At 42.0% G+C, this 15,390-nt stretch overlaps 1 protein-coding gene across 8 annotated transcripts in view; it reads right to left on the reverse strand.

Annotated features, from left to right (window-relative positions):
- Positions 1 to 15,390, reverse strand: part of SMG7 (SMG7 nonsense mediated mRNA decay factor) — a 54,387-nt gene that overhangs the window by 4,761 nt on the left and 34,236 nt on the right. For 6 of the 8 annotated variants that reach the window (XM_076339592.1, XM_076339593.1, XM_076339590.1 and 3 more), the window contains 9 exons: positions 13,369 to 13,439; positions 12,973 to 13,033; positions 12,180 to 12,299; positions 10,995 to 11,430; positions 7,108 to 7,252; positions 5,481 to 5,869; positions 4,363 to 4,728; positions 2,669 to 2,818; positions 456 to 536 (listed from right to left, as the gene is read on the reverse strand). In XM_076339592.1, the coding sequence (XP_076195707.1) occupies positions 456 to 536; positions 2,669 to 2,818; positions 4,363 to 4,728; positions 5,481 to 5,869; positions 7,108 to 7,252; positions 10,995 to 11,430; positions 12,180 to 12,299; positions 12,973 to 13,033; positions 13,369 to 13,439 (1,819 nt within the window). The remainder of the gene's footprint in view (positions 1 to 455; positions 537 to 2,668; positions 2,819 to 4,362; positions 4,729 to 5,480; positions 5,870 to 7,107; positions 7,253 to 10,994; positions 11,431 to 12,179; positions 12,300 to 12,972; positions 13,034 to 13,368; positions 13,440 to 15,390) is intronic. The other 2 variants (XM_076339596.1, XM_076339597.1) reach the window with 2 other exon arrangements.

Below are 15,390 nucleotides of genomic sequence, written 5' to 3' on the forward strand. Positions count from 1 at the left end.
ATTCTGAATCAGGACAGATTTCTCCTGGCTGGACTGCAAAGCCTTCACAAAATTTTTAAATTCCCAAGTACTCACAAAAATTGTATCAAGACCCTGCTCAGTTCTCTGGAAGAGAACGGGTAATCCATTGCTCAGGAAATAAAAACCTACGCACTGTAACACTTTGAGATGCACCTTTTCAGTCAACTCCACGATTCTACTAAGAGCAAGGGGCCCATGAACTCAGCAAGATTCAACAGTACGTCTGCAGAACTATAGCTAGGGTGAATTTGAGAAGACAACTGATAAAGGCAAAGATAATCTTGCTGATACAGACTGAAATTAGGCACCCATATGGATTTCTTTCAGGTTTTCTATTGGTTTGAACTAAAGGATATCCCCATATTTCTGCTGTGTTACCTAGTTTAATGGCAAGCTCAAACAGCAAAGGGCTGCAGACTCTGGTCCTCACTTACCTGGTTAAGAGAAAAGCCACTGAGGGACAGGAAAGATGACGACTGAGACATCAATTCTGATGGTTTTTCCAGCAGGGACTTCTTCAGAAACCAAAAAGGGAAAAATTGCAGTTAGTGTTCAGTGTAGTGAGCAGGAGAAAAGTATGCTATCAGAAACTGCCATGGTGTTTTTGGTCACATTTAAAACCTTCCCTGTATTTTAGCTCCAGCACCTTGGAGGACAGGGGGAGCAAACTAACAAATGCAGAAAAATCAGTAGTTTCCCTAAGTAACTAAAAATCAACAATCACGACAGCTGAGAGTCTCAGGCAAACCCCGCTGCCAGAACAGCTTTTCAAATCATACGTGTAATACTCTGTCCGATACATCTAGGGGGGAGATTCCTGCCAAAAAAACCCCTATGGTTGCATAAAACCTCATACAAATGAGACAGGATCCTTCCCAGTGATCAGAGGACTCCTGCAAACATGATTAGACTCTTGTATGTTGCTACCAACAGAATATTTTTCAGTTTTGAGAGCATCCCTGCTGTATAGGCATTCTTAGACAGCAAGAGCAGCCAAGTGCTGTGATTTTTTAATTGGGTTAAACAGTCCAAGTTTCATTTAGCACTCATTTTCATTATAAATAACTGTAGAGAGAAAGAAAAAAACCCCAGATGTTTAAAACAGAGGTTCCAAAACTCCCCTGGGGTTCCATGTTAAGATATTACGGACCGTGACCTTTTCCATCATCTATGCCGCCCCCTCTCATACAGCTGTTATTTGCAGCATAATATTTCTCAGCTTTCTCTTTGGTTCTTACTATGATTAAGCAGTGAAAAATAGCGTCTCTGAAACAAGCCTATTTAGGGAAGAAATAGGATCAGTTATCATCAATACAGAAACCAAAGAAAAATTATAAAGCTCAGCTGGTGGACAAACACACACCACCAAATTTAGGATCAGGATCACCAAGCCATAGAATTAGTGAAGCCGTAACTAAAACTGTGTGTGATCCAAAATGAAAGCTGTAGTCTTTTTCCAAATAAAAGCCCTCTTGCACTCATACCAGCTCAGCATGTCAGATGTTTTTAAATTTATTATTCAAACAACAAAAACCTGAACCCTCTCTCTTTAACATGGTCTCAATATCTGGAATATCTTTGCTTTTATCCTGTAAACCTAAAACAAATAGTCTCATTTTCTTGGCAAGCAGCTCCTAGCTTGTTAGATTTTCAAAGTGACAACTCATTACTTTGAGAGCACATTTTAAAAGGCAGATGAAATTCACACTCTGCATATCCACACAGCTTGCACAGAGAAGAATTTCCTTCCATTTGTCAGCAGACAGCAACAGTAGGAGCTTCAAAGGAAGCTGCTGAAGCAGTAGCTATTAGTTTCTTAGCAAAGGTATCTAATGAGACAGAAATGGGTGTCTATCTTGCTACTGGCTCCTTGGGATGGCATGTACAGTAATTGAGGAATAGACTTAATCAGAGATTTTGAGTAGAGTCACAAATAGCTGCTCTTTGTTACTGCGACTAATGTGAAATAGTAGTATTTAATGAACCTGCTTGTAGCCATACTAGAAAGGCATACTGCATTTTCAGAGGCAATTTACAAATTCAGCAGCTCTGAGACCCTCCAGCTAGTGAACTAGGAAGGTTTTAATACATAAATGTAGGAAAAAAACCCTCAGTCTGTCAAAAATGACTGTGTTTCTATAGGAGTTACTGATTATTTAGCCAGTTGCTTGCAATTTTCTTCCAAAGCCATCTTGCTCTTCTACAATTTCTTCTGCATTTAGTAGGGGAGCTTCTCCCTGCCTTTATGGAATTTTTATATGCAGATTATAATAAGCCACACTTGTTCTGATGACTTCCCATAGCTGAATCTGTGTTCCCCCCTGCTCTTACTACTAAGCTCATACAACTGCAGAAGAGCGAGTGCATTAAATGATGCATCACCATCTTTCCTGTGGACTGTACTTACAAAAAACTCCACTGTTACTCTGTTTTCTGAACAAATTAGCAGGCCTGGATTCGGCCCAAGAGCTATACCATGTGCCTTCAGCTGGTCTGAGCTCTCGTGTGAAGACTAGCTTAAGGGTGAGGCAGGGAAGTGGACAGGAGGGATGGGGGAGAGAAAGGAATTTCACATTTCTTATCATTTCACAGAAGAAAGAGATGCCAGTTAAGAGTGAGAAGCAGCAGTATTACATCAAATACATACAAAGAGGCTTCGTCCAGGAAGAGAGGCGAGAGGCCCCAGCAGAGCTGGGTAAAGATCAGGAGGATTAGAGAAAATCAGCTCTTCCTCCTCCTCCAAGGCAGCCAGACTCTTTAACAGGTCCGGAGGAAGCAGAGGGGAGCTCTTGGGGTCCTAGTGACAGAAATGAGCACAGTGAGACAACAGAAGGCAGAAAGAGGAACAGCAAGAGATGGCGAGGAGGCTAAGCCACAGCAGGATGAGAGAAAATAGCAAGAGGAAGGCAGAAGGTGGCATGCAGAAGTGTGAGGTGAGAAAGTGGTGCAGCAGAAGCGTGTCGAAGTACACAGAGAGAAAACGCTGAGCAGAAAACATAACTAGCCACGTGACATAATGCATACTGGGAGGAGTGCCGCACCATCAAAATGATGGGCAGCTAGTTTTAATTAGTGGAGCATGTGCTTCCCATTGCATCCATGCCAAATACTGAACCCGTTTTCACATTCAAGGACAAGGAACACAAAATCTTACAATTATTCTTCTATAGCTGACCTGTGAGTAATTTAGGTTTCAAGTAAAATTACATTTGCATCTTCTTTCCTCCTCTATTTGTGGAGTTTGAATCCCACGAGACTTATTTCCACTGCTAATGGCTGCCACACCAATGTACAGCTGACCAGACCACTGGGCCAAAAAACCCTGCAAAGTGCTCATCAAACTTGACATCTTGACTTTTGTGAGGGATGCTTAAAACACAAGCATCACAGGCACAGTTTCTGTCCGTACTGCACTGTGCTTGCACCAAGATAAGGTTTCCGTTTTAGGGATGAGAACAAGGCTTTGACCCCATCTCCATCTAAAAACCACAACCTGACATCAGGGTAGAGGCAGACTCCTATACATTGTCTGGCTTTTCTCTCTGAAGGATAAGCCAAGTGATCTCAGCTGACCTTCTGAAAATCCTGAGTGCATTTACAGAGGCGCATCTGACCAAAGGTTTAAAGAGCGCTCTGTTTAAGTTTCTTTATAAACATCACCAAAAGCACTCAGAGACAATGCCAGGATTGTTAATAAATAACAAAGATTGCAGGTTTTATAAACAGCAACATGAAGCACTAGTGCATGAACAGAAGCAAAGTATTCCATTAGTGCAACCAAGAGCTAAGGAAGTCATTCAGCTCTCTCACTGCATGGTGGGATTTGCAGGAAAAACAAAATAAAAAAAAAAATCCAAGACAAGACTACTCCTACCATCCTTGATTTCCAGCCTCAATCTGACTATTGCAGCCTCAGCCATTCAACACACTCAAGATACTATATGAGTGTTAAGAGTTCATCTAAAGGGTAATAATTCAACTGCAATTATTTGGATGGCTTTTATGGTTTTCATCAGTTGCCAGACAAGAATTTTCCCCAAAACTATCAGCTGCCATGTTTCTCAACCTGACAGACACAGTGCAGAGATCAATGTCACATCTACACTGATCAAGACTTATACCTACTTGAAACCAATTCTTCAAGAGCCGGATCCCACACACAAGCCAACTAAAATGGAGAATTCATCACTGTTTGCTGGAATCCCATTTACTGATACCCAGCTCCCTACTAAATAAGCTCACATTGGGGCTACAGGGCATTCCTGAAACAGGGAAACTCCTAGAGTTGTCAGGAGTATTAGAGCCTCATTGGTTTTCACCACATATAGCATGGATCTTTACCTCAAAGGTCATCCTGGAGACAGCATCCTGCTCTGGGCGGAAGACTCCTTGCCGTTTTCCCCTGCGGTCCATGTTAGATTGCTGTGCCATCATCCTGTTGTCAGCCATGCCATAGGAAGAGTCCCAGTAATATTCTGGCATCTTGACTTCTGAGGGGTTCTGGTTATATGGCTCCACTGGGAAAGGCTTCATTTTTTTCTCCAGAGGTTGCTGTTGCATCACAGGAGGCTGTAATGACTGTTCAAATAGTTTTAGAGGGTCCTGGGCCTGCAGGTAATAGGACTGCTTTACAGGCATGATCTTCCCCAGTGAGCCTTGGACTTGAGGTGGGTTCCAGAGCTGCTTTGACGAGTCTGTCTGCGGATACTGAGGCAGAATGCATGATTTCACCAGCGGGTAGGAACAATTAATGTTAACTGAATGCCTAACTCAATTCAAACTGTCAGTCTGGCTCAGCTGTGACAGACATTCCACAAACATTCTGATTTGCTATGTTATTCACCAAAATGCAGTCTCGATAGGCATCTAATACTCCCCAGTCAAGCCTTACACCAACAGCCAAGTATAATCCTTGCTCTAATCCAGTACCTTGTAAACCCCTTTACTAAGGTACTGAGCCAGCATTTTGCTGCCCTCAACACCAGGAGGGTCTCACCATCAAGTCCAGAGATGCCAGAAGGGAGATTTTCTCCAGCACGATGTGAGCATAAAACTAAGAGCTGTGAGGGAACTGACACTGCAACCAAGTTAGCCAAAAGGAGAGTGCGGGTGAAGGTTCAGACTCAGTCCTCTTTACACACACAAGAAAACTAGAAAGGCCTAAGACAGAAATAACTGATCAGAAAGATCACCTTCATACCTTGTCTACAGACAGAAACACACAGAAAACAGATGACCAGCTTCCCATTCCAGTAGATACCTTCCTCTCAGTTACAGAACCATACATTCATACCCACTAAACGTCAGCTCTTTTTCAAATTTGCCCAGAAGTTCACAGATCAAAATTCCACACTAAGGTCTTTAACGACAGTTTTTAAAAGACAATCCAGGAACGTAAGTCTTGAACGTTGCCATTTATTTTTAAATGAAGCTTAGCACATTGCATTAGTCAAGTTTACCTGCTGGAATCCAGAGTGGTGTGGTGGGCTCTTCCCCAGGCCCTGCACAGCTTTCGTAGGGGACTGTTGCTGCTGTTGCTGGGCCAGAGCTTGGACCTGTAACTGGCTTGCGGACTGTGCTGTTGCCTGAGCTGGTAAAGATGAAAGGGGTTGCTGGGAAGGAGGTGGTGTTTGCTGAGGTCCCTGGGTCATTGGCCCTGGTCCAGAGGGCCGTTGCTGGCTGTAAGGAATGTGGGACTGTTTCCCACCTTGCACCTGGTTTCCTGCAGGTGAGTGAGTTGTGGGCTGGAGGAAGGTTCCTGGGACAGAAACACCACCTGGGAAGGTGTACCCCGTGCTCATGGAGAAAGCCACAGGAGGGGGGACAACGTAGGTTGGAGGTGGAAACCCTGGTAAAGATAAAAATGCACCTTTAATCACAATTTGGCTGAGCAGGTAGCTCCTTCCAGAAAACATTTAGTGGTTTTCTTTTTTTTTTTTTTCCCTTCCTATTTTGCTCATTTAGACCATGAGGACAGGAAACACTAAGTACAGTTTGCATACGTGCACTATAATGTCCTTTCTCACCTTTGCACGTACATGGCTGTGATCACAGGAGGATTCAGTTTGTTCTCAAGTTTTCTTGCAATATTCCAGGCACTGATAACAGTCAGCCAGGACAGTATCTGGGAGAGTAATAGGTTTCCCCTCCACACTCCTCAGTCTCCCTGCCTTTTTTTTTTTCCTCACCACCTTTTTCCTTCACCATTCTGGGGTTTTTGATGCTTTAACCCCGAAGTTCGCTCCCCCTCAAACACAAACATTTTCAGGGACTAAACTTCTGGAGAAATGGACAGAAACAATCAATAAGTCTACTGCCTCCTCCCAAAGGATCACCACTCCCTGGATTAATTTAGATAAAGAGACAGATGGTAAGCAAACAAATCCTCATATCCGCAAGATCGATTCCTTTCCTGTAGTTCACACTGAACAGCCAGGTTTGGAAGGCAAGCTTTAATTCTTTGTCTCTCAGGCCAGATTTTATGCTGACTTTGGGACAGGGAAGATGTTCCTCCGTCTTATATTGAGCAACTACACATAATAGCTGCAGGGAAGATACAGCTTCCAGCTATTCTGTGAGCAAACGTGGACAGCAAGGTATGACAGGAACTCTCCACAACAAAATGGGAACACGCAATGCGGCAACAACAGCAAAGATGACCACACAAATTACAGCTTGAAACATGAGCAGCACTACAAAAGAAACTTTTAAACTGCTTTAAAGAAGCAGTGTGATTGATTTTTTTAATGGAGTCCTATGCACAGAGAATGCTTCCTCCTGAGCTAGCAGAAGACTTTGTCATATTTTGACTAACTACAGAAACGTGAAGTTCCTTGATCTTGCACCCACTAACCAAGAAGGAAGGTGGCAGATTTCATGACAGACATTGATTCCAAAGCATAAGGAATCTTATTTATCTCATTTCAGTTCTGCTATGCACCTTCTTTGCTACTTTGTAAGATTCTCAACATGAGAATGCATGTTCATTAAAACAGCTCCTACCTTCAGAGGCTGTAACAACCACTATTACATGTTTTTCTTTGCAGTCAACAGTAAATCACACTTCAAAAGAACGATGCAAATTACCTGGCCGGCTAGGAAGGGGAGGGAAGGCTCCTGGGTGATGAATGGGGATGAACTGAGAACTGCTGGCCTGACTTGGAGTCTGAGTTACAGGTGTTTTCCTGGCTTCAGACACCGGAGTCTTCCTCATCTCCGTCTGGGATTTCACCTAATGCAAAAGAAAGTAAGAAGAAATTAGATGACTTTTCCTGTAATTAATAAAAGACATCATGTCTCAAGCCAAAAAATGGAACTCCCAGATTGTCTGAGAGATTATTTTCTTCTGCCTAAGTAACTGGAAGAGGTTTGGAACGCAGGAACCCAGTTCCCTCCTCACTGACCTCAGGCAGGTTACCCTGCCTGTCCTCAAGCACTCGTACCTCACAAAAGCACTCTAAGGATATCTACCAAGAAGACTGCAACAGGCTCCTTCTCCAGCGAGAGAGTGGGAAGCAGACATAATATCCTCAGACCATACAAAGAACTTACCATGCTGCTCACCTGCAGTGCCTTAAAAACAAAACAAAAACTGCAGATGCTATTATGCTTCTAGGGCACTGCTTCAACCTAACTCATGCTACTTACCTGCAGCACCTTAAAAAACAAACACCACCACGTTCTTCCTAGGGAACTCTTTCAGCCTAACCCATACGGTGATGTATATGCACAAACTCCTGCATACTATGAAATTCTTTTGACCGAGAGCATACAAGACAAATAGCAGAAGTGCTTAACCTCTTTCAGTTTACTGTGTAACTGCTGTATGTTCTGTTAAAAGAGCTGCACCAGTTAAAGGCAGAGAGAAGAATGTAATGTAATGTTTACCTGATTCTGAGTCTGCTGCGGTCTGGGTCTTCCTGGAGAGGAAGACAGAGGGGAAGACTACTTTCCCTTTCTGTTCAGCTCGGCAGAACTGCCTGGAATGCAAGATGGAGCAGGCAGGAAAAAGACAGCAAGCAAGGAACCCGGGCAATACAGAAAGGGCCCAGGAACAGACCTGACGCCAAGCCTCAAAGGTGATTGAAAGAAAGGGTTTTATCAAGGACCAAATTAAAAAAAATCCAAACCAAACAAACCAAAACTGTGTGGGGTTTATTTCAACATTTAGTGCTGCTGAGTTGAAAGGAGTTAGAGGGCAGGTCTTTTCTACTACTTTTTACAGTAGTAAAGGGGTAGATGCATTCAAACGCTTTCTTAAGTTCTTTTTCAAATAATTCTGAATTTGCCCATTCAGAAATTATGGGAGTGTAGTTTATTTTTGGTTTTTAATTAAAAAAGTAGATTGTAAGACTGGGAGGTTTGGGTGCATTTTTGATCTCCTGCTAGAAGAAGTCAGGAGGGAACTCCACCTCAAGGTTCTGGCTGATGCTAAGCACCATGAATAATGCAGCCCCTGCTCATGCTGCATCTATTCGCTGCCCACCTTAGCCCTTCATCACATTCTGTATATTCAACTTATATCGTGCTAGCCCTTTTTTCTCTGCAATGAGTCAAACATTTTTATAACCCATACTGAGAGCTATGCATTCTTTTATAGCAATGTTGGAGAGAATTCAAGGACACTCTTCCTGCCGTAGGATTTCAAAACATGAGCTCTAGCCCATCATAAACTCAAAGCTGCTATAACACATTTCCAAAGGTGGCTTCCAAAAGACCCCCCTGCATGATTTATAGTTAACTTGTAAAAGCTAAGTAACTAAAATTGATTAATCAAGACAGACAAATTTCAGTTGCTTCCCTGCTTCTACTTGACCTCATCTCAGAAGTGTCAATACTACCAAATATTTACTCCCCCAGTGGTCCTGAGGGTTCCTACATGGTGCTTGAGAGAAGCATCATTTCACAGTGGTCTCTTAAGAGTACGTCACACCTTGAGCAAGTCTGCATGCAACCTTCCTTGGCACCTAACATTATTTTCTCTAAAGAGCAGAGATTCAACCTATGCCACACTTTCATGATCCTGTCTGAGCGTGGAAGTTTTCCACTGATCTGCGCAACAGGACTAATTACTTTCATATAACATTCTTAACATTTTTGCTAAGTAGGAGCTGCAACATTTGTAGCATTTAGGCTTTTGAAGGCAATAAGCTATGGAGAAGATAAAAGCCTGAAATATCAAGGAAGGCCAAAACAGAGTGCTAACAGACCACCAGTCGGTGCAAAACCTGCACTGGTTTCTCCTCAGTCAGGGGGAAGCAAACCTTCCCCATCTTCTGGCGTAGGTCTAGATAATTAAGTCCACCAAACTATATAAAACAAAAGGCATTTCATTGTAATAGTTGCCATAACAAATACAGCTGATGGAACTAAAAAAGTCGAAATGAATTTCTATTCAACAAGAGATGAAGAGTAACCAACCACATCAGAACAGATTCCGCTATGGCTGGGTTTGAAATAAGTTTTTCCTGGGTTTGTTATCTCTTAAGACTAAGACAAGCAAATTTCTCATAAATCAGCCGAGTTAGAATTAAAATATCTTCCCTACCCAAAAAACTACACATACTTCTCAGAAGATCTGGTGGGTTTTATCAGCCTCAAGTCCTTATTTTGCAAGACAAGGGCACGAACACTGAAACTGGGAGTTGTGCTCAGGCCTGCAACCACATTCCAGACGCATTCAACAAATAAATAAGAAACCTGCTATTCTAACTCACCTAAGTTGTTTTTCAGATACCAGACTCTTGTTCACTGACTCATGAACAATTGCCACATGGTTTCTGTAGGCTACTCCCCTTTACCCCCGCGTTGGTAGGACCCCCTGCAAAACCAACTGCATAACACTGCCAGTTCAGACCTTCCATTTCATAACGATGACGTTTAACAGCAAATAAACAGGAGAACAAGAAGAATGATCCAAGGGTCCTAACACCACAGGCTGGAAAGACTGAAAGAGCTGGTTTGTCTAGCCTAGGGAGAACAAGACCTCAATTACACAGGCCTTCAGAGCAGTTGCAAAGAGGACGACTTAAGTTATTCTGCAGACCTGTCCTGGGAAGTAGTAATAGGCTTACACAGAGGCAAGGGAGATGAAGTGCATTAGGAAATAATTTCCACTTGCAAGAACAGTGAAGAACTGTCACAGTTTCTCTAGGGAAATAATAGAGTCTCCATCACTATCATTAAATGCCTCCAGACGTCATCAGGGAATGACTGAGATGCAGCCAAACTATCCAGGTACAGATCAGATCAACCCTGAAACTCTACACCCTTATCTACAACTCAATGAAAGTCAGACCAGTAAACTCACTATCTACTTACGAGGTGAGCATTTTTGTACATAATGCTCACAGAAATAAGGGAAAAATGCCTCAAAAATATGACTGAGAAAAGAGCAGCTCATAGGAAAACCAACAATTTTGAGCAAGCGCCTGAGCACAGAATTACAGTTTAAGTGCAGTGTGGCTTTCCTTACTTCCCAGGGGGCCACCTGACTGCATGCACAGTATGGAGGATCTTATTCCACATAAACAACTGGGTGCTTTTGGGATGTGTTTAATTTATTGAATGTACACAAGTCAACTGAACCAAAAATGCAGAGTACCCAGATCCTTCACAACAGACCAAGAACATAACTAAGAACTGGCCATGCAAACTGCCTTGGTAGCCTGAATAATTTGTGGAACAGGTAAAGTCTGTTTTTTAAGATAGTTAACATAGCAAAATCACCTTTCATTGCTCCCTACCTTTTCCTCCCCAACAAACTGAGACAGCATCAAGGAAAAGGGCAGAGACCCAAAGATCACTAATACCTGGTCTTTGAGATAGATGTGTTTAATTTTTTTTGTGCATTAGCTGTACCTGCAGGGCCCACAGTGAGACCTCGACTCTACTGTACTCTATACAAGCAGCGACAGCCCTGACACAAACATCATACTGCCTAAGACACAGTATCCTTCGATCTAAAGGCTTACCTGAACTGCCACGTTCTGCTTTCCTGCTTCCTGCATCTTATCCAAGCCGCATTTCTTGGTCTCATTCTTTCTTTTATTGTTATCCTTCTTTCCATCATTCTTATTGGCTACTATTCCTTTGCTATAGTCCCGTCTTTCCCTACCTACATCTTTAGGGGGATAGATTCGCCCTTGCTCTCTGTTAATTTCCCGTGGCTTGATGTTCTCTTTGAACGTGACCATTGGTTTTTCTCCTGAGTCACAGTTGTTGTTCAGACTTCTGCCAGAGGACAGAACTGATTTGAGTCCAGGGCTCCCATCTGTAGATAGCGGCTCTGCAATAGATGTTTCCTGCAAGGCGAGACTCTCTTTGGCTTCACTAGGGTCCTCTAGTAATAATTCCGGGATTTCCGTCAAAAACAACAGCTTTCCTACCTCATTTTCACACTGAATCAACCTGAAAGAGACAGAAAGGAATTGAAAAGTAAGTAGGAATAATTTTTCACAGGACAACCCACTTCCCCAAATTACATAAGCAGAAAGTCAACATATCCACCACGCATCTCTTCACCCCAGCAACAAGATATTACATCACATCTCCCAGCTAAGGGCATTCTCTAGCATGACGTAAGCTCACATCCTAACACTCTTGCTACCACTTCAAATACTGTTTCCACTTAGCTGTGCTGCAGTATCACTAAAAAGGACTCAAACATCATGCTTTACTCCAGATACATTCCCTATCATAATTAGTCTATGAAGCAATGGCATGCTGACCCACAGAACATGTTATCAGCGCTGTCAGCATCTTGCATTCACATATCTAATTGCTGTGTCAAATAGCGAGGAAAATAAAGCTCAACTCTGGCACCTGCGTTACCTAAGCTTACAGCAGCAACTGAAACACACAGGTGCCACTTAGAATCATAGAATCATAGAATCACTGAGGTTGGAAAAGACCTCCAAGATCATCGAGTCCAACCGTCGACCCAACACCACCACCCACTAAACCATGTCCCTAAGTGCCTCATCTGCTCGTCTTTTAAATACCTCCAGGGATGGGGACTCAACCACTTCCCGGGGCAGCCTGTCCAATGTTTAACCACTCTTTCAGTAAGGAAATTTTTCCTCACGTTCAATCTAAACCTCCCCTGGCGCAACTGGAGGCCATTTCCTCTCATCCTATCGCTAGTTACTTGCAATTACCTCGGCTGGTTATCAGCAATCCATTTGCCTGTGAAGATCAGACGCTGTTGCCGTATCCGACGTTGTTGCCCTTCCTTATCTCCTGTAATTGCCTGGTGGCCTTTGGAAAAATCCAAGTTCCTAGTATCAACATAGGAGAGGGAGTAATATTAATTACACAATTATCCTCTGCAACATCATATTTCTTTAGAAATACAACTCGTCAGCATTACTCTATTATAAGCTGTGAAATTTCACCAGATCCTATTCAAAACGTGACTGTTACAGATGTCTGATTTACAGACGCAATTCTCTTCTGGTAAGATGCATCTACATTAAAGAGGTTGGTGGGTTTTTTTTAAAAAACAAAAGGCTGAAAGCTCATCTGTGTGATACTCAAAACCACAAAAATAATAGTTGAGTGAATACATCTAATATTTAGTCTGCATTTGTGCATGATGTTAGGTACAGGGACACAGTTAAAAACAGTAAAAAAATCGGCAAAGTAAAAACACATCAAGCAGTTTTCAGGTAAAAGTATTCCTTTCCTTACTTCTTATATTTTTCCCTTTCAATTTACTAATCTGAAGACTAGAGAAAAAAAACAAAAAAGTCATGAGCTATATTATAAGCTCAGGACTTTCCCCAGAGTTTAACTACGTTATCTATTACAGTTGTTTTGCAAAGATACCTACATCAATCCATACATTAGTAAGTAAATAAATCTCATAAATAAGATATTATAGAGAACAGGTCAATGTCTATCAAAGTAGTGACATCAGCAAGAGTACAGTTTCCTTCAGCTGTCACCTACCTGAAGGAGGGCCTCAAAGCCAAGAATCCTTGCAATTCAAATTCTTCTGGAAGGGGGGTTGCTGGTGAATAGACAGTAAACAGCGTAAGGAAAGCATGAATGCATTGAGTACAGTATCATAAGTAGATAACTCAGCAAGGTCACCATACATAGTAAAGCATTTTATTAACATGTTCATCTGTACTGGTCTACCCTGCAATGTGAGGAGCTCAGGAATGATAAAGTAGAGCAAAGTCTGCTCAGCACGAAAAAGCAGCATTTGCAAAGTATTCATATGCACTAATACTAGACGACAACTTGCTCCCTTATTTGCTCTTTAACTGCAATTCCCCATAACATCAGGAAAAATGTGCATCGTTCCCACCTCTCTACAGCGCAGACTAAAAGCATCCTTACCATTATTATTGGATAGATCTTCTTCATGAGGCTGGAAGCTGTTTAGAAGAGAAATCAGCCAGGGCCATATGCTACAAACCAAAACACAAACAAACCGTAAGTGAAAACTACAAAACATGGAATCTACCCACCTTACTAAGAAAACATTGAACTCTGTTACGGTCACAGCTTCCATTAATCCTTTGATTCCCAAGAAAAGTTTAAGCTTCTCCCAAGTGTCAGGGAAAAGATCACTTCCTTGAAGAACTTAATTTTTTAAAAAGTCAGTCTAAAGTTACCAAGGTAGCCAGACTCTTGCAGCAGTGTTCATTATCCAGCAAGTCAGAAAGCCTACTATGAATTTAACTAGACAAAACTATTGCATGAACACAAGTTCAGAGCACCTGTTTGCAATTCATGTTTTCCAGTCCAAAGCTGACTGCTCTCAAGGCACAGTAAATTAATCAGTTGGGAAGCAAAACCATTTATCAAGATACAGCTGTGCAGAAGTAATTCTGTTCTGTGAACATTTAACACTGTACGGTAGCACTGAAACAATTACCAGAAGGGTAAGAACGTCTAAGTAAGGGTTGCACTAAGACCATTAAACTAGAGGTTAACTGGCAGTCTCCTTGCCTTGCACTGGCAATACCAGTACAAGCAATGACTGGAAATTCTTTACAAAGGCCCTGGAGCAAATAATTTAAAAATTGCAACAATCACTGTGTAGGTGGTTAACATTTAACTACCACCAACAGGCTACTTTCTCTTATTTTTTAAAAGCTCCAACCCAAAAGTCTAAGCATCCTTCTCCTTTTGTGATGGGCATCAAGTCCATGGAGGCAACAGAAAACTATTTTAAGAAGGTGCCCACTGTGCTCAGTGTTAGAGAAATGAATCTCCATCCTCCCTCAGCAAGGCTTTCAGCCATCATCCAGCACCTGGATTGGAGAATGCAATGTGCACCCGAAAGGCTGAGGTCAGCCGCTTTCCTGCATCGCCATAGGGACTGGAAACATTAATGTTTATGCTTATTCTCTACACTAAACTAAGCAATAGCTCCTTCCCATGACTGACAAGGAACAGAAGGAGGAAAAAAGGGAGAGCGCAAGTCTGTTGCAATCTAAAGTAAACTGCAATCTTCCCATACAACATTTGAAATAATGAGATTTCATAATAAGAGATCTCTAAAGAAGGGTGATGTAGTGACACATGTAAAAATCTAGACCTAATGTGGCTTCCACAGGGCAGGTCTGGAAAACACATTTCCAAAGAGCACACACTAGTATTGATAGTCATTTCTGTCCTCAGTTCTTGCCTTCAGATTCATCTACGATGAGCACCTGAGAACATCACATTATCACACCACAGATTTAAAAACCAAGCATGTTCTTTAAAGAGAGTCTGATAGTTTTATGGGCAGAAGTACCTACTCTGGCTAACTCAATGTACATTCACTCCTGAAGATTCATTTTGATACTCCATAAAGTACTGCCTGCATCTCCTCTCTGCAAGGACTACTTTATATCAAGTAGTAATCTTCCCTATTAAAATACTGGTATAAAGTCTTCCTTCAGAATATGCACACAGTAATACTTATTACCATCTCAAAACAATTTGTGAACTCTTATTTTCCTCAATCTTGCCTTCAGGAACTCTGGAAATGAAGTTCCCAAAGTTCCAGGGCTTTAGGTTTTGCACACATTTGAGCGAGTCTTATTACTCATTTAGCAAACTGAGGTTACAGGGACCCCTGCTCCCCATACATCAACGTACAGAAAATGTGAGCCTTGGCCAGAATCACATCTTACAGCACACTGCCAAGAGAGCTGAAACCACTGTGGCACATTGCACAAGATCAGCTAAGCAAGCTGGTTTCACACTGTTTTCCTTATAGTGGCCATCCTAGGAAAAATACTCATCCAACTGTGTCAGTAACAATCACTCCAATCTGAAGAAACATCTTACAGGTCAGAAACACTTTATTGAATTGTTATAATTAATGAAAAGTTAACAGGCTATAAAAAAAGTTGGTGAGTTTTG

The sequence above is a fragment of the Aptenodytes patagonicus genome, chromosome 5 (assembly GCF_965638725.1).
Source record: "Aptenodytes patagonicus chromosome 5, bAptPat1.pri.cur, whole genome shotgun sequence".
Classification (NCBI taxonomy): Eukaryota; Metazoa; Chordata; class Aves; order Sphenisciformes; family Spheniscidae; genus Aptenodytes; species Aptenodytes patagonicus.